The sequence below is a fragment of the Punica granatum genome, chromosome 6 (genome assembly GCF_007655135.1).
Source record: "Punica granatum isolate Tunisia-2019 chromosome 6, ASM765513v2, whole genome shotgun sequence".
Lineage (NCBI taxonomy): Eukaryota > Viridiplantae > Streptophyta > Magnoliopsida > Myrtales > Lythraceae > Punica > Punica granatum.
In genome coordinates this window covers 14,481,091-14,500,652 of record NC_045132.1, presented here as the reverse complement: position 1 = coordinate 14,500,652, position 19,562 = coordinate 14,481,091, and the positions used below count along the sequence as shown (strand labels likewise).

Genomic DNA, 19,562 nt, shown 5'->3' with positions numbered 1-19,562 from the left:
ACGAGGTGCTGACAACGGATAATTCACTTGAACAAAAAAAACTAAGTAAAAATGTACTAGTCAATAAATAAAATGACAAAATATTGCTTCATCATCACCACCATAATAATAATAATAATAATAATAATAATAATAAAATAACAATAATAATAATAATAACAATAATAATCTTGCATCATAATATTATTATTATTGTTGTTGTTGATGTTATTGTTATTATTGTTATAATTGTTATAATTGTTACTGTTATTATTATTATTATTATTATTATTATTATTTACCCATTTGTTTGCAATAATTATTTACTTTTATTACATTTGACATACAAAAAGTCAGTGATTGAACCACGCAGGATCTTCTAATGTGTACTCAAATTGAAAATCCTGAGAACTCGAAAATCTCTCGACTAATCTCGAAAGTTTTGCGACGAAAAGGAGGTTTTTGAACTCATAGTATTTGAAAGAACTTTGGGATATCAAGAGGTAGGGAGAATTATTGGAAAGGCGAGGGAGTTTTTTGAATAGTTTGTAAAAGTGAGAGAGGATGGGCATTTATAATAGTGAACATCACTTTCGTTTCTTTTCAGTAAATAGAATGAATGAACATCTCTTTAATTAAAGTACATGACTCTTTACAATTAAGGAGACTTATCTCCAATAATCCGATAGTCATGTCTTTTTACAAATAACTACCCAAAAACGTAATATTGAAATACTAAAATAAAATAAATAATTAAAATAAAATAAATCAACAATATAAAAATTTAATTGTGACTAATTTTTTTTTAATTTGCACCCGCATGTTCTGATTAAATTTTATTTCTTATCAATCTTACTTTGTTCAATTTTTTTTTTCATAAAATCGATATGTTTACAATAAAAAAGTGAGTTTCCTATAATTCATGGGGTATACTATTTTTCTTCATTCTAAGGACATGTATTACCACAAAAGGTTAATTGTTTTCTTACTATATATATATATATGTGTGTGTATGACTTTTTTCCTTTTACAATAGGAGAAACATTTGGAATTCAGAGTGGCGTAGACCAATAATAGCACACCACCTAGTCGTCTCATGATTGATGGGAATTTTAAAAGTCATTTTACCACGGGTAACTTACATTTTACGTGGCACCGTCCCATGAGTTGATGCGACTTTTATGATTATATATAGATGTAGGTATTAAATGTCCGAGTTGAAAATGTCTCGAGTAAAATTTCAAATATAACTTTTAATATGTACATTAATTAATTTTTGAAAATCCCAAGAGCGATTACCCCCGAGATCAACATTACTCCTTTCCTTTTCTGTTCTGTTGTTTGCTCTCTACTTCTTTACACTTTATATGCCTCTTAGGTCGAGTCAGGGATAATTCCTGAAATTTGACCTCAACTGTGCTTGCTCAATCTTAAAGTCCAATAAACCCGCATTGACTAGGCTAATATTGCTTCTAAAACTCCCCGAGTAGTGAATCCACTGGCTTCATTTGGCCCTTTCAAGAAATTGTTTCCGGTAAAATGGCGATTTCCCACGTCCTCTCTTGTAAATGATGAATATCATTTCCAACAATTTACCTTCAACCCAAACAAGCTGCGAATGTACCAACAAATGCCATAAAACTTTTGACATAGGTAGCTAACATGAATAGATAGTAACAAATTATATTTGGTGGAATCCAATAGTTTTGCAGATTGTTTAGCAAAAGCGAGTGTTGAGAGATCTCCTAATTTCCTTACTTAGTTGTAGGTGTCCCTTGTAATAATTTTTGTGACTATCATCTTCTTCTTCTCATGTTCTTGTTTTCAGTTATCATTGAATATGATAGGTGTGACATATGCTTATTATCTGGAGAAGATCACTTTTCTTATTTTGAAATATTAGACTATCTCTTACATTCTACAGATGACTAAAAGAGAGAAATCAGGTCCTCTACGTTGGGCATGTCTAAAACTAAGATAAAAATTAAAAGTATGAGACATACAATGTTGGTATTGTCCGCTTATTAAGTGCTATTTGATATTTATTCTCAAAATTCTCAAATATGGTAGCTAACATATTTTAATCTGCCTATATTATGAAATAATGTATCCATGACCCTCCTCGGGATCGATTGCGACTACAAATTTTGAGGAAAGGTGGAGCATCAATCAGCAATTCCAAGAGCAAAGACAACTATAGTCGATGCCCGCAGATTGTTGGGGACGCACAGGCTAGAGTTCTCTCCATGCTTTTGAAAGAACTCCTTCTTGTAATCAAAAAGCTTGTACCCCGTAGGATGTAGTGTCGTTGAACATCTCTTAATTGCTTCAGCCTGTGGGAATACGTAGGTAACTGCAAATATTGATATTTAAGCAAGTGATTAGAAAAAAGATGCAATTACTTGACTTAGATTATGAAATGCTTTTGTAATATCTGAATTACATGAAAAAAATTAGGAAAGTGAAGAAGAAGAAGCTAAGGAATGACACAAACTTTGCCACTCTCCTTACGATAAGTATATATTTTTGTGCCTAATAGGAATCTTTCTTGATCAAAGGGGAGTAGGATGCGTAGATTAGTGGTGACTATGGGCTTTTTATCTATACCATTATATAAAACCAGATCTACTTCGCTCTGTCTCACTTTTAGTTCCGAAAATACCCATATCATATATTGTTCAATTAATAAGGACCTTTGGATCAAGGTTAAAAAAGTAAATATCAAAATATAACTACCCACTACTCGCTCTCGATCCCCATTTTTGCTTCCTTGCTCTCTAACAGTTTCACACTCATCTCCTTGAGAAGGAAACCGCCTCACTTTTATCTTTTTATTTGCTACTTTTTAGAATTTCTTTCCATTTTTCAACATTACATTTCTTTAATATTTTTCCAAGAAATAAAATATTTTAAGAATATAAAACCCTAGAAATTAAATTACTGATTTAACAAAATTGTGAAAGCATGTATAATATGGCACATAGCGCCAAATAAACTTATCATAGTATTTTTTAGATTGGAAATTATCATGTAAAACTCAATTTATTTAAATAATTCAATTGAACACGTGTGCAACGCGGATACGTTCCTCTAGTACAATGTTAAGCCAATGTGTTGGTGGATAATGTGGTGACAGAGTAATCTATAAATACATGGCAGTTTATTTTCTCATTTAGAGGGAGTTCAGTATGTTGTTAACAATTTTCTATAAAGGTCAATCTAATTAAGTTTAAATTCTCCATAAGAGTCTATTTAAATAATTATGTTATATATATATATATTCTTTATTGATACCCAAAAATTCTTTTTGTCTGTTAGCTGCTTTGTTTGGTAAGCGATAGGATCTTGGAACTTCAATTACAGGAAACATATTACATAAATTTGATATTTGCTTCAACATTATCAAAAAGAATTTTCTCTTTCCATAATGACAATCTCAATGATCTATATATACACAAAGAACGTGGGAAAATATATAACAATTTGCTGAATCTAATATCATTTAAGTTTATTTAAACGAAACGAGAAAAATAACTAATTAGTGTGAAGTTTAAGGTTCTCTAGTTTATAACAATCTGCATCTTTTGCTTTAACTTTTAGATTTCATTGTCTAAAATTTTAGGAATATTGCCTTTTTCTTAAAATTAGTATGAACTGTAATTTTCGCATGAAACTTTTAGTTCCAAAGCTGATATTCCTGGATTTTTTCCATTATAATGTCTGAAATGGCAAAAGGTCTAATGACGTGGCAGCAGAAAAATTCAAAATATAAAAAAGATAAAAACTTTAAAAGAATTCATAAGATTAAGAAAAAATTGAGAAAAAATAAAATAAGAAGAAGTTTCCCTGAAAATGGTTAAAAATAAGAGAAATTTATAATAAAATTCAATAAAAATTTAGAAAATGTCACAAAAGATTTTATAGGATAAAATTAAACAAAATTTAAAATAAAGGCTGAACATGAAAGTTCATAGTAATTTTTAAAAAGATCAATAAAATTCAAAAACTATTGATTTTAAGGATATTTAAAGGTAAAGAGGAAAAAAACATATCTTTGCGATCCTACGGTTATCGCCTAAGTGAAAAATAAATGTTGGAGAAGACTCATTCACCTTCTTTGTCTCGAGGAAGCCCTGAGGGTTCGCTAGCTTCAAGTAATTTCAGGACAAGTTTAGCTTAGTCATTATGAGCTTATTTGACTGGATTGCAATATAAAAACGGTTTCAGTTGAGGCCAAATCCTAGGATTGGATGAAGGGAAACTAAAATGGAAAGCTAGCCTCATGTTGATATCAGGGGGTCCATTGTCCTCTTGAGATTTTCAAAAATTAATTGAACTACACGTAAGCGGGCTAGATTTGATAGTCATGCTAATAAATGGTGACCATTATTATATTTGACATTTAAGTAATATAAAATTTTGATTGTGACTAAAATTCGTCCACAAGAATTAGGTTTTAATTTTTTTTCATTTGCATCAGCGTATTTGATTAAATTTAACTTCTTATCAATCTTAGTTTGTTCAATTTTTTTCTCATAAAATCGATATGTTTACTATAGAAAAGTGAGTTTCCTGTAATTCATGGGGTGTACTTTTTTTTTCATTTTAAGGGCATGTATTACCACAAAATGTTAATCTTTTTCTTATAATGCATGCATATGTATGTATATATATGACTTTTCGACGTTAATAAGAAGAGAAACCTTTGAAATTCAGAGTGGTATTGCCAATAATAACACGCCACTTGTTGTGTTATGATTGATGAGAACTTTAAATTTAATTCACGATGGGTCACTTGCATTCTACGTGGCATCGTCCTGCAAGTTGATCCGGTTTTTATATTTATATATAGATGTAGGTATTAAAAGTTCGAGTTAAAATGTTTTGAGTAAAGTTTTAAATATAACTTTTCATTAGTACATTTAATTAATTTTTGAAAATCCCAAGAGGGCGATTACCCCTTGAGATCAACATTACTCTTTTCTTTTCCTGCCGTGTTGTTTGCTCTCCACTTCTTCACAGTTTATATGCCTCTTAGGCCGAGTTAGAGATAGCTTATTCTTGAAATTTGACCTCAGCTGTGTTTGTTTAATCTTAAAGTCCAATAAATCTGTATTGACTAGGCTAATATTGCTTCTAAAACTCCTCAACTAGCGAATCCACCGGCTTCGTTGGGCCCCTTCCAAGAAATTGTTTCCGGTAAAATGGAGGTTTCCCACATCTGCTCTTGTAAATGATGAAATATCATTTCCATCAATTTACCTTCAACCCGAACAAGCTGCGAATGTACCAACAAATGCCATAAAACTTATTTTGACTTAGGTGGCTAACATGATTAGATAGTAACAAATTATATTTGGTGGAATCCAATAGTTCCGCTGTTTGTTCAGCAAAATTGAGTGTCGAGAGACCTTCTGATTTCCTTACTTAACTGTAGGTTTCATTTTGTTATAATTTTTGTGACTATAGGTGTCCTTTGTTATAATTTTTGTGACTATCTTCTTCTGCTCATGTTCTTGTTTTCAGTTATAATTGATTTTTTTGTGTATGTTTTGTGATCTTCTCCTTGAATAATCACCTCTATCAATGAAATATGAATGATTTATCAAACAAATTATAAGGAAGTGTTGATCAAAATGACAGGTGTGCCATATGCTTAATATCCGGAGAAGATCATTTTTCTTATTGGGAAATATTAGACTACTCTTACATTCTACAGATGGCTAAAAGAGAGGAATCGGGTCCTCTACGCTGGGCATGTCCGAAACTGAGATAAAAATTAAAAGTATGCGGCATACAATGTTGGAATTTGTCTATTTTATTAAGATACTTCAATTTTGAACTTAAATATCTTTTATACAATAATAAATCACTCACATATTTATATATCTTTTAAATTAGTTATATTCTTTTATAGTTGTCTTACTCTATTATCCCTTACATGGTGCAATTTATATAGAATTTTTATTCACGCATTTTGTTTAAACACCTGCATTTATGTTTTATTTCGAAATTCTTTTCCAAAATTTGATCTATTTATTTGTTACTAATATTTATTTATCTTTCATTCAAAAAATTTCTTAATCAAATTAATGTCGGTTATTCAATTTATATATTTATGGAAGGTAGATTAATTATTTTAAAATTTTAATTGTTATATTTCTACCAATAAGATTTTTACATGTAACTTATGGCTCATGACACTAAGAATTGGCAAAATTGACATTTAGAATCAAATTAAAAAATAGTTCAATTCAATTATATTGTTACGTTTTTTGTTTTCCACGTATAATTTACTTGAACAAAAAAAACTAAGTAAAAGTGTACTAGTCAATAACTGAAATGACAAAATCTTGCATAATAATAATAATAATAATAACAATAACAACATCACCAATAATAACAATAATAATGATCTTGCATATTATTACTATTATTATTATTGTTGTGGTTATTATTATTATTGTTGTTGTTGTTGTTGTTGTTGTTGTTGTTGTTGTTGTGTTGTCGTTGTTGTTATTATTATTATTATTATTATTATTATTATTTCCCCCTTTGTTTGCAATAATTATGTAAATTTATTACATTTGACATACAAAAAGTCAGTGAATGAAAAATTCGCATTTCAACTTTTTTGGACAAATCATGTACAATGTCAAAAGTTAGTGAGTCCTCTTTTCATTGAACTAGCTATTTCACTCGCACGTTATGAGGAATTATTACTCATGAAAATGGTAACTTTTTTATTTACCTAAAACAATACTTTTTCACTCAAAAAGAATTATCTATATATTTTATTGATAGTGTTAAAATAATTAAGTTAATAAAAATTATTTCATTCAAAATTAGGTCAATTAGTTAAAATTATAATATAAATTTATCCCATTCGTTTTGTGGTTCACAAAATATTTTTATTTATGCATTTCGTTTCGGAACCTGCATTTATATTTTAATTAGTAAATTCTTCTACAACCTTTTCGTTTATCTTTTTTATCAAAATAATTTCACAAGACATTTAAATTGTTGGAATGATTTATCATTGTTATAAAACATGTAAAACATTGATAATTAAAGTATCTTCCAGAATTTTGATGCTAAAAACAAAGAATTCTTTCTACAAACCAAGCTCTTTTAATTAATCGCCTTAAGTTTGGTTAAAATAATTTTTATGTAGTTAAATTTACTATGTTTATTTATAAAATATATAGATCGATGCTCTTTTAAGTGAAAAAAAATATTTTTTATGAAGATAAAATATTTGATTGGTTATCAGAGAGTAATATTTTTAATGGCCCCATGAAGTAATAACATATAGAAATTTCTAAATAAATATAAATTTAAGAAAATGGAGATATTTCTACCATTACCATGAATTTCTTAAAATTCATATTTTCTATATATCTAATGTTCTCAATAATAATTTAATTAAAAAAGTAATACACTATAAATTACAAAAATTTTAAAACATTTTATATATATATATTTTTACATTGACAAATGACATGTATATTCAATGTCATAAAAACACTAAAAACTTTAACCCTATTAATAAATGACATTGTTTTAATTTCTAGCTATATTAAATATTAAGAAACACTAAAATATTGATTTTCACTGACATTTGGCATTACATATTATATATAGATACGCTCAAACATCGCACAACCGCCAAATCTTTGCTAGTTGTGGCCTTCAAAATAATTTAAATAACTTGTTTAAAAGACAAATAAAAATAACATTGTGGACTTGACGCATGTCCTTGCCGAAATGCGGAGGGACCTTTTTTCATTATTTAAGAGAGAGAGATGGTGCGAGAGCAAAAGGAGTTCATTTCAAGAGCTGGTGATGGGCCTGGCCTCTTCAATGGGCCAAGTCCGGCCCATTTTTGTTCGGCCTATGAGGCCCAAATTTAGACAAGGGCCCAATTCACCCGGCCGTGGAGTCCTGAAGGTTTCTCCTTCCTTCTTCCTTTTTAGCTCGTCCCTGCTTTAACCAACTCCTCCCTTCAGCAGTCGTACGGATACTCATTTCGCCGCATCCGCCCTCCTCCTCCGGCAATGGGTCGAGTTATCCTGGCGCAGCGTAAGGGTGCCGGTTTGATGTTCAAGTAGTCCCACACCCACCACCGTAAGGGCCCTGCCTGCTTCCGCAGCCTCGACTTCGGCGAGCGAAATGGCTACCTCAAGGGTGTCGTGACCGAGATCATCCACGACCCCGGCCGTGGCGCGTCCTTGGCCCGTGTGTCCTTCCGCCACACCTTCCGGTACAAGAAGCAGAAGGAGCTCTTCTTCACCGCCGAGGCATGTAAACTGGCCACTTTGTATACTGCGGCAAGAAGGCCGCCCTCACTCCATCCCTGAGGGAGCCTTTGTCTGCAACATTGAGCACCACGTCGAGGATTGTGGTGTCGTTGCTCGCGACTCCGGGGATTACGCCATTGTCATTAGCCACAACCCCGACACTGACACCACTAGGTAAATAAAAGCTCATATATTTAAATAGAACATACGTGAAACTATGGCGAGTGAATGCTTTAGGCCGTGATTTTAGATTTTGTCATAGTTATGATGAAGACATATGTAGCTTGCATCGAGAAAAATAGCCATTTATAGCTGGAACCTCTCGATACCATGCAATCCAACTCGACTCTAGAGTATTTGTTGCTCTTCCTGTTTCTGGTCGTTCCACTCCTAAGCACCGAAACTGGGAAGCAAGGATGTAAATTTAAGGCCCACGTTATATTTCCTTGATACAACCTGATTTGATAGAACTAGAAACTATTCGCATTTTAATGCCATGCAAAAGAGATAGCAATAAGCAATATATGGGATGACGTATTATCGCGTTTTTATCAATAAGATTTAACTTGAAAAAACATGATAGGATACACATATTTGTTCATATAATTTTAACCCATTTAATCGATCAATTAATCTGTTGATGAAAATTTCACGTCATCTAATTAATTTAAAGCCTAGCACTGATATGAACATGATATGGTAATTCGAGTAATGTATCTGCGATCAGGGACGAACCCGGGGAAGTTTAAAGCTTTTAAATATTGTATGTGACCATGCATAACATGGTTTAGATATTTGAGGATGAGATGGCGTGTGAAATTTCTCATGAGAGTTGGATACCTGGTGAATTGTCTGCATAAACTACGTTTTCCCATATAAATTCTGTCCACTTTCAAATTTCACTCGTTCCTTTACTTTGTAGATAAGATTTTCGAAGTTGCCGATTACCTAAGCAAGAGATCAAAGACACGGGAGAGTAACAATATTGACATTGGCCGATTGTAAGTTGCCCAGCTTCTAGTGCTGAACGACAAAAATTAGATATAATTTACACAAGGGGACATCATAAAGTGCCGGCCTAACGCTGCATTTGCATCCCATTTAAGTAAAAATCGTCAAGAGAGATGGTTTCTGTCGTGAACAAGTACACCACATTACTCTATCCCCTTTAATCAATATGAATTAGAAAAGTTTTCGTCTATTAACTAAACAAATATATGCACATATTCCCTGCTTCGGAGAGATCTGGTAAATGCAGTGTCCAGAATCTGTCTCGATTGAGTCCATAAGAATGACTGTCCGCTGGCTTCATCCGAAAGTGCTTGGAAAGAACAGCAGGGCGACAATATGGCTCTGCCCGTTGAAAACTTCAAATTAGTTGTGTGTGAGAGTCGGGAGAGATAGATGATCATATAGAAATGAGCTTCAAAAGGTAATCCACCTACCCAACTGTCTTTATTCATCACTCCCGCCCTGAAAGCGGGCCAAGACCATCATTATCAATTGAACCCTGCAAAATAGAAATGATTACCCAGTGGTTGTCAATTATGCTCGGTTTTGTCATCAATCATTTTCTCTTCCTCCAAATCCCCGAACTTGGACGATTCAGAAGAGGCCCATCTAGAGAGAAATGGGAAGGAAAAAAATTCCACTCTGAGGGTTATTTGCTCGTAGATCGTCAAAGAAAATAAATAAAATTGCAGACATCATCGTTAGACGAGTTATTGCACATTTGACCGAGTTGGAATTGGTGTTTCATATTGAAATTTCTCCCTAAGCAAATGCAGTGCTAATGATATTCATAGAATTTCTTTTTTCATGCTCCGAATGATTAAGACCTAAACATAATATTTATCTTTTCTACCATCGCACCATTAGCGATCAATGGTGCTTCGACCTTCTGTTTAATGCAATAAACCCATTTGCAACCAACCACATTCTGCGCAGGAGATGGTGAGACAAAATCTCAAGTATGATTCTGGAGTAATGCCATATACTCCTCCTCCATTGGTATCCGCCAAGCAGAATGTTTACAAGCCTGTGCAAAGGTCTGAGGTTCCTACAAAGCAGCGGAAATAGAGAAAGCAGAAGGATGACGAGATATGGTGAACCAAGGACGAGGCAAAGTACCATCCTTAAACGTGTCGTCATCCTGTGAGTGTTCTGAGTAGTAGGTGCAACATCATTACCCATAACATCCTCAGCCGGAACTCCAGACTTAGTGGACTGGTCATGAATCTCAGGAGCAGGAACATGCAACTCAAGAGGTAGAGTGGTAGGACTACTAGGCTCATGAAAAGGCATAGAAACAGACGAGGGAATAGGAATATAAGTGGAAGTGTTACTTGAAGAGGAGGGAATAGACATACCGATAGCAAGTACGGGGAAGAAGACCGACTAGCATCCACCGAGATAGGCCCACATGTCCTCAAAGGAAAGGAACGCTCATCGAAAACAACTTGAGTAGATAGGAAGATGCGACCACTGATATGATTCAGACATCGATATCCCTGATAATGGTATGGATATCCAAGGAAGACACAAGGTTGAGATCAAGGGTCTTAACTTATGGCGTGTGTAAGGCCGTAAATAAGGATAACAGAGACACCCAAACAGCCGTAAGTTAAAGTAATCAGGTGGACTACCATGAAGTACCTCGAAAGGAGATTTGAAACTAAGGGATTTTGTAGGTAATTTGTTAATAAGGTACTTTGTTGTTTCGAAGGTAAAATCCCTAAATTTTGGTGGAATGGAAGAGTGAAAAAGTAATGTGAGTCCCATGTCAACGATATGACGGTGTTTGCGTTCAGCAGATCCGTTCTGTTGAGGAACATGAGAACATGAGCTACGGTGGAAGATACCATTGTTTTGCAATTCAGATTGTAAATCTGTAGAGAGAAACTCTTTTGCACCATCTGATTGAAAATACTTAATTTGATGTCCATGGAGATTCTCAATTTGAAGACGAAATGCTCGAAAAACACTAAGTACATCGGATCAAGATCTAAAAACATAAAACCAAGAGTATTTACTATAATCATCAAGGAAGTGAATGTAATAATGATGACCAGTATGAGAACGGATTGTTGCAGGACCCCAAATATCAGTATGAACAAGCTCCAAAGGAAATGTGCTTTTGTGAAGAGTAGGTAGAAAAGAGTTATTTATTAATTTTCCTTCTTATAGGCAGAACAAATATGACCGACATGATCATTATTGAGAGAAAAAGAAGTACGTAAAGCACGGCGAATTATGGGAAAAGACGAATGCCCAAGGCGTTGATGCCATAGGACACTGGACTCGGACATAGAGAGCTGAGCTTGAGGACAGTCGATGCGCCTACCTCTCGGGTGGAAACAGTAGAGTCCATCCCTAACTGGGCCACGCATAAGCTCTTGGCGCATATGACGATCCTTCACAATGAAATAATCTGGGTAAAGCTCAAAGAAGTAAGTATTGTCTCTAGCGAATTTAGATATATAAATAAGATTTTTAGAAATATGTGGTGCATAAAGAATATGATTTAAGTGTAAAGGACGCTGAGAGAGTTTAAAGGTGAAGGAGGTGAAGGAACCAAAAGCAAGAACAGGAATTGATTTACCATCACCCACAAAGATGTGATATGAGTGTGAGGTGTCATCATGAAGATTGAGGTTGGATAGGTCAGATATGACATGGTGTGTTGCTCCTGAGTCCATGTATCAGTCTAAATCATGAATTCCCGGAGAAGCACCATGGGCCAGATGAGCATGTGCCCCAGAATACTGACAAAATGGAATGGTGTGGCCTGGACAATTGCAAATCTGGCAAATAATCATCGAATTGGGTCGGAAAACTGAGTTGCCAAAGGGAGCTGGGCCTCTAGCAGTATGATGGGTTGGATTGGGCCAGCCATAAACAAATGGCCCAAAATTGCTCGGAAGCCAGAAGGAACCTAGGCTCAGTCGCGGGTCTTGGTTCAAACCCGAGTTGCACTAACCCGAGTTGATCTGACCCGAATTCTGCTGCCCGACTTGTCTGTATCTCTTCTTCCTGAGACCTTCTCCCCCAAATTGAAAATTAGGGTTTCCTCCTCAGCTTCGATCTACGAAATCGCCCAAGCCTCCTTTGTTATCGGGAATCTTCTTGTCACCGTAATTCTTCCCGGAGTTCTTGTCGTTGTTGCCTCCCTTCCACCCGTTCGTGTAGAGGACTTCCGTGGCTCCAGCACCGAGGAAACCCAAGAGCGGGGCATTTGCAGAGGGGTTTGTCTGAGGTCCTTGAGCGTAAAGGCGACGCTCTTCGTGACCGACAAGCAGAGATTGAAGCTCATCGGTACTCATGGTAAGCATCCGCTCTGACTGTGCCAGCAAAATCGACTCCCAATCGGAACCGAGCCCTATATAAATTCGACGATTGATTTATGTTGTTGTCTTGGGCTTTCCGATTTCGGCATAACGGAGAGCTTGTTCTTTCACTGCTCCGGTGAATTTACCCATTGATTAACTCCCTTTCTTCAAGTCGCGCCACTGCTGGTCGAGACCTCCTAGGCAACAGTCTGAGGGAGGAACGAAGTTGCAAGAGATGTCCACGCCTCCTGAGAAGTCTTGGCAGCAAGAATAGTCACGCCAATTTCCTCTGTAACTACAAGCATTACACAGGTTAGTGCAAAATTATCTATGGATTCCCACCTCAGATAGTCGGGATTAGGTTTTAGAACGCCATCTTGCTTGGTGCAGTCGCTCGACCTTCAACATGGTCCAGCAGCCCATAACTGGCAAGTAGGGGCGTCATAACACCTTTCCAGTATAGGTAGTTTCTGCCATTTAGCTTGACAGGGATGGTCGGGATACTAGAGGGTGTTTGGATAACTAGAGATGTGGATGAAGAAGAAATGAGTGAGGAATTAATGTCAGCCATAGAAGAAAAAAAAGGAAGTAAGAATAGGGAAGGCTGTGAGAAGGGTCACAGATTAGGACCAAGAAAAGCTAAAGAGCAATACGGGTGTTATCCTGATTTGAGTCTCTGATACCATAAAGATTAGATAAGAATTAGTGGAATCCTCACTTACATTGTGAAGTGAAATTCATTAGAATAAATAGTAATATACAAGAATCTAAGTATAGAAGCTAGTTCTAAGTATGGAAACTATATATACACAACTAAAATACATGATATGTACATGGTAAGCATTAATGATAATTATTCATGCTAATCTTCTCTATTACATTGTTATTGATTCATGATCACGTAAATGATAAATCACCCATAACAAATTTTTTAGTTCGTATTTTGTATGAGCTAAACATGCTTTATTATGAAGATATTCTCATCGGAATTTTATTTTAGCGAATTGTTACAAATTCGAGATAAAAACAATTATAAAAATAAATTTTATGTTCACATAGACGGTAAATTACCCATGGCTAATTTTAGTTCATGTGTTGTATGATATGAACATGCTTTTATAAGTCTGTAAACATATTCTTATCGGAATGTTTTTAACGGATTATTAAAAATTCGAAATAACAAATAATTATAAAGTAAAATTTATGTAACGTTTAATTCATGATTAGATAAATGGTATATCCCCCTAACCAATTCTTAGTTCATGTTTTGGAATCATGTCTTAGTGGATCAAAATTCGAACAACCATTTGCGCGGGCCAGGCCTCAAGACCTGTTGTGTTGTTAATATAAAAGGCAATGATTTGATTTTAACGTAAAAATTTTTGTGTTCTTTCAGGTTACCTATTTAAAACAATATTCGTATGCATTCTTATCAAAATAATAATAATAATAATGTTCGATCGATCAAATCTAAGGTCAGTTAACTCACTTTCATTTCCTGGAGTAAATCCATCCCTAGATCGATCTTTGGACCGATCTATTGTCTGTTGTACATGTGAAGGGACAGATTTCGCTAATTGGTCAGAGGATCCTCTACCGCCATCGGGAGACCTCCTGCGATCACAACTTCTTTGCGATGCAGTTGGCAAGCTATTGGCACAGCTATCGTTCTCGTGCGTGCAGCCAGCACCACTGATTAATTAGGGGTGAAACAATTAATAAAGTAGACCCACCAAGCTAGCTTCTCTTATGCACGGTCCGTGCCCAACGGCTTTGGTGGCTTGATCCTGGCAGAGAGTCAGGGCACCATAGCCAAGGTTTACCAACCCAAGGTGCTACCCAACGAGGCTAGATCTTGGCCGAGACCAAGCCAGTCAATGCCGAGATTTGCACCCCCACTGGCCAAACCCAAGTTATTATCAAAGAATATAAACTCATAATTTCAGCGAGCTTCTCTTAACTATTAAGATCGACCAGAGAGCTTAGACATAGAATGAATGCAGTGAACAGAGCTCAGAATTGATCACCTACTGCTTACTCGAATTGGAAAGGACTGTTTAGATCTTGGCCTAGAAAAAAACCAGATCAGGCGGAACAGTAACAACATGAATCAAGAAAAACTTGAATTCAAAAGTTGAAGATCTGATTAGCACAGTCAAAGGAGTTTCCTCTTTGTTAATTATCGAGACATGCTGCAAATTTTCGAATACAATCAACAATGATGAACTTCCTAACCCTCCCGCTGTTCTTTTCTGCACAAATTTAGAAAATGATATGAAATCCGTAGCTGTAACACTTTACAAGTGAAGCCTATGATCACCTAAAAACTGAAACTTTATGGCACATGCTAAAATATCAGATGTGCCAGAACCACCCTGCTGAGTCCTTAATTTCAAAGTTGGAAAGACGGGAAAAAAGAAAAGATCATCTGGAAGTGTGGTGCGTAATTCTCTTCCACTAGGTAGGACCTTGAAGATAAACAGCCCACGGGCCTGATCATGTCAGGGAGCTTGGGATCGTGCTGTTTCTGCTCATGCCTTATCCATTGTATGATCTCATGATACATCGGGAAGATTCACATTTGAATGGCTGAGGAAGGCAAATATGGGATTCAGGTCGAGATCATTACGAATGGGATGACAAGCGAGAAGATAGGAGGCTAGAGCTTTGATGAGGATTTTGTAGGCAGTGCTCAAGATAGTTGGGGAGATGGCCCCGTCGACTAAGAGGAAGAGGTACTAGAGGACGATGGAGCCCCATTTTGAGCAAGTAATGTGTCATCCTGAAGTAGCTGATGGACAGGCCCCTTGCAGGTTCACAATCCACACGATGCAAGTGTACATTAGAGGCCTGAGGATTTCACAGTCCCGCAACTTGACCATCTGGGTTGGAGGCCTGAGGCTCTAGGTTGCCCTGCAGAGGAAGAATACACTCACTGCACTAAAAAGTCTGTTGAACATCCAACTGGGGAGTCGCGATCAGCCGAAGAGGACGTCCTGAACTCCTTGTTGGTATAACCTCAGGAACTGCCATGACAATCGGGGTAAAGTAATGGCACCATCAGTGATGATAAACATAAGGTTAATTGTCAATGAATTTAAGTATAAGCCAGTCAAATGAAGAGGAGGTAATACATTTACTATTTGTTTGAACTTTAGATAAAAGTCGAAGTTCATTGAGAGAAACGGCGCGTACCATGATGCAGAACCTTGCAGATACATCCAGATTGAGAATTGAAGACTGGAAGTGAGATAAAGAAAATATTGTAGAGCGATAGGAGGCCAGTCATTGAGGGGTTGTGCTGAAAACGAGGCGCTGTGCCTGACGCGATGTTCTTGTTGAACTGGAAAAATCCGAAAACACAAAATATGGACGGATCACAATGAACGGGGCCTCTGCTTATTGCAAAAAATTCAAACTGATGATAAATTGAATCTCAACGTTAATCTAGTTCCTAACCTGATGAGACCCCCCTGCAACAATGATGCCCATGCACGCGGAGCGACCTTACCAAGTACCAGAACCGAGCTATGACTACATTGCTGGACATGACGGTCTGAAATTTCATATGAGAGCATAGAGATATATATCTATATGTATGCGCACCTACATTAATAGAAAAACATCGATTTCAAGGAAACACAAAAAAGAAGTGTCTAATCACCTGCATTCCTTGAAAATCGCTAATTCCAATCCAATATCTGCTTCTTGAAGCATTCCAACCTGTTGGCTCCATCGCCCAGTCCCAGATTTGACTAGTCTAGTGACCTCGTTCATCAGTCGGTTCAACTGATTAAAGCAGAGCGAAACACTGTGTGTGAGAATACATATGTGCGAAATTACCAATGCCTTCTGTTTTGGTGATGCAACTGCAGCAAATGACCGACGAACAACCAACTGCAAGCTGCATAATTTTGTCCTTGATATCATCTTCCAGAGCATAAGTCAGCGGTTTCCTATCGATGGTCAGAGACTCAAAGCAAATGCTTCCGAGCTTCCACCAATCAGGGACCTCCCTTATGTTATCTGCTGATCGATACTTTCCTTGGAATCCTACAAGATCTGCTCCATTCCTTGCCTAAGAAGGCTACAAGCAAGCTTGGGCATTCATATATTTGTAAGCTGACAGAAATTTTTCAATATTGCTGTCATATTTTCTGCTCAATTGTAGGGGGCTGATGCAAAACTTCGTACCTGATATTGATTCTAGTCCCCGTCTTGTCCAGTCAAAAACCCACATCTTGGTTCCAACTTGCGCAAGCTTGTGGATGCAATCGGGAACCTAAAAAAGGAAAAGAACAGAAATTATCTTTGCAATGCTCGGCTGGCTTGGTCATTTATGGGGGACTTTCATTTTAGAGTTTTAAGTAATCCCGCCCCATTTTGCAGTTTATCCTCAACCACGGTGGCTCTGACAAGAATCAGATCCTTCTCGGATACCTTGGTCACCCCATCGACAAGTGGATTGCGATCAGCAGATGCTACACCCCCTGAGTTCTTGCTGAAAGTTCTGTATTCTTCCTCATCAAGGTCTAGATAAGTAAGTATGAGGGTCCTCGGTCCTGCTTCTGCATAGGCCTAAACATGTTCCCGTGGTATCCTCTTCTAACCGCCCACCGCTTTTGGCAAGCCTTTCAAACATTACACAAAGAAAGTAATGAATGCTTCGCAATTACAGATCTTGACATGTTGAATTCTAGGACATTTAAAAGCTGATAGATCCTGCAAAGAGAAATTTTTACATCATCACAATGCAGCTTTTCAGAATTTTAGATTTCATTCAGAATGGAGCAACCTCTTGAATGACCGTTTTTCCTAAACACGAAATCTTGTAAGGATACACCAATAATACTAATGATCAATAACAGAAAGAGGAGATAGGCTGAATAAATAAATAAATGAGCATCATCGATGAAATACTTACATTCAATTTGAAATGTTAAGATAAAAACTCGAACATGAGCTCTCTCTTGCTGCAATTACGAAAGCAGCTTCACCTGGTGACTCCAGCTTCGTACAATCCTTTCCTAGTTCGGGAATGGCTGTGGGACTAAGTGCCTGTAAACAGAGGAATTTTGGAATCACGTCCGAGTGTTTTCTTCTTCACCCATTTGACATTCTCGATCTCTCATCATTAAAATCGTAGCCCTTATCGGACGATTATCTAGCCTCATCCGAATGCTCAGTAGGATTGTATCCATAAGACTGACTTTGCTCCAGAGCCCTCCTCATTCTCCGTGACTGCAAGCCCACAGGCAGTCCACGATAGAACACTTAACGAACTCCGTAGAAACGCAGGTTAAAGTTCCTGTCTTATCAGCAAGTACTTTTTCGAATAATCAAGTATCCTAAGAAAGTGAACGAGTTTGCTTGCCGCAAAATAACCCGGCGTCCCAGATTATTTTATTGTATCGCCAATTTTTCCTACTTGCACAACAGTTTCCGTTATACGTCCATTTGTTGAGTTGGAAGTTTTGAAACCATCAACCTGTAATCTGTAAATGTGAAAGGCTCTGCATCTCTGGAAATTTTTGCAGCCCATTATCATGTGATTTCTCCTCGACTTTCCAACCTGTTTTGTTCCTCTCTAATCTATGATCTTGATTCCCAACATTGAATTCCCTGGAAATCTCATCGTTATTTGAATTGAGGAGATTTCCTGATCCTGCTTTCTGCCTACCTTTGCTTAGTAAATGACATGGACATCTTACCAATGGTTAGGTTTGAGCAAAATGAGGTTACGCATTGGCACCGGTATCACATCAATTCCAAGCACCAACCTCTAGTTAAGATGATACGAATGATATCCCGATTAATATGAACTCATTCATAAAGCCGAATGTTGCCAAATCACTAGCCATAATAGATAAATAGGGCAAGGTGGGATGGAGCAGCTCTTTCTCATGAATTGAGGATCCCTTGTCCATCACCCATCATTGTAGACTTTTTAGACAAAATGTTGCTGTCAGTATGAGCATTACATTTCTCCCTCCAAAACACACCAATTATTTTTAATGACCCTTTCAAACCCCTCCATCGTGTCATTCCTACCTTTATATAATATGCCATACAAATCTCATCTGCATAGCCTCCCCATATCAATAAAAATGGCTCGCTTTCCTTGGCTCCAGGTCTTAGCTTATATCACGTGTTCGCTAGCAATCGCAAATGCGCAAGGTCCGGCTGCCTCGCCCTCCAATCCACCTCCTGCTTCTGTAACGCCCTCCTCCACTGTGCAGCCACCGGTAAGTACAACACCGCCTCCCTTAGCTCCAACTACACCTCCACCTACAGCAGCTACACCTCCAACAGCTGCAGCAACCACACCTCCACCAGCAGCAACTCCTGTATCACTTCCGCCTCCTAAATCTGCACCAGTGGTGACTCCATTGGCTCCGCCACCTCAGACTCCACCGCCACTGCCACCCCCGAGGCCTCCCGTTTCGGCCCCAGTGGAGCCTGGGCAGTCCCTCTAAGCCGTGTATATAGTTTAGATATTTGAGGATGAGATGGGGTGTGAAATTTCTCCTGAGAGTTGGATACCTCGTGAATTGTCTGCATAAACTACGCTTTCCCATTTAAATTCTGTCCACTTTGCACAATTCACGCGTTCCTTTACTTTGTAGATATGGTTTTCTATGTTGCCGACTATCTAAACAAGAGATCGAGGACACGGAAGAGTAACAGTATTAACAATGGGTGCTTGAGCAGGCAGAATTCTTTGCATTAACAGTCTAAAAACCATTCATATTTCCTGCATGTAAGTTGCCCAGTTTCTAGGGCTGAACGACAAAAATTAGATATAATTTACACAAGGGGACATCATAAAGTGCCGGCCCAACGCTGCATTTGCATCCCATTTAAGTAAAAATCATCGAGAGAGATGGTTTCTGTCGTGAACAGGTACACCAATTACTCTATCCCCTTTAATCAATATGAATCAGAAAAGTTTTCG

The 19,562-nt window shown here is 37.0% G+C and overlaps 1 protein-coding gene, 1 long non-coding RNA gene and 1 pseudogene across 6 annotated transcripts; 2 read left to right on the top strand and 1 right to left on the bottom strand.

Moving 5' to 3' along the window:
• Positions 1-7,981: 7,981 nt before the first annotated feature.
• LOC116211821 lies at positions 7,982-8,733 on the top strand (annotated as a pseudogene).
• Positions 8,734-14,761: 6,028 nt separating this feature from the next.
• Positions 14,762-18,212, bottom strand: LOC116210371. 5 transcript variants are annotated; one of them, XR_004157486.1, is made up of 6 exons: positions 17,532-18,212; positions 17,048-17,329; positions 16,272-16,889; positions 16,067-16,163; positions 15,803-15,950; positions 14,762-15,633 (listed from the first exon to the last, which is right to left on the bottom strand). It is a non-coding gene; the product is annotated as an uncharacterized LOC116210371 (long non-coding RNA). The 5 variants fall into 5 exon arrangements; XR_004157487.1 differs by having other exon boundaries at positions 16,067-16,705; positions 16,802-16,889; XR_004157489.1 differs by having other exon boundaries at positions 16,067-16,396; positions 16,802-16,889.
• A 502-nt stretch (positions 18,213-18,714) lies between these two features.
• LOC116212177 (lysine-rich arabinogalactan protein 19-like) lies at positions 18,715-19,083 on the top strand. The gene has a single exon (XM_031546747.1). The coding sequence runs from the start codon at positions 18,715-18,717 to the stop codon at positions 19,081-19,083; it is 369 nt and encodes a 122-aa protein (XP_031402607.1).
• Positions 19,084-19,562: the final 479 nt, after the last annotated feature.

Excerpts from the sequence above, each read along its gene's own strand:
- LOC116212177 (XM_031546747.1), top strand. The coding sequence starts at position 18,715 with ATGGCTCGCTTTCCTTGGCTCCAGGTCTTAGCTTATATCACGTGTTCG.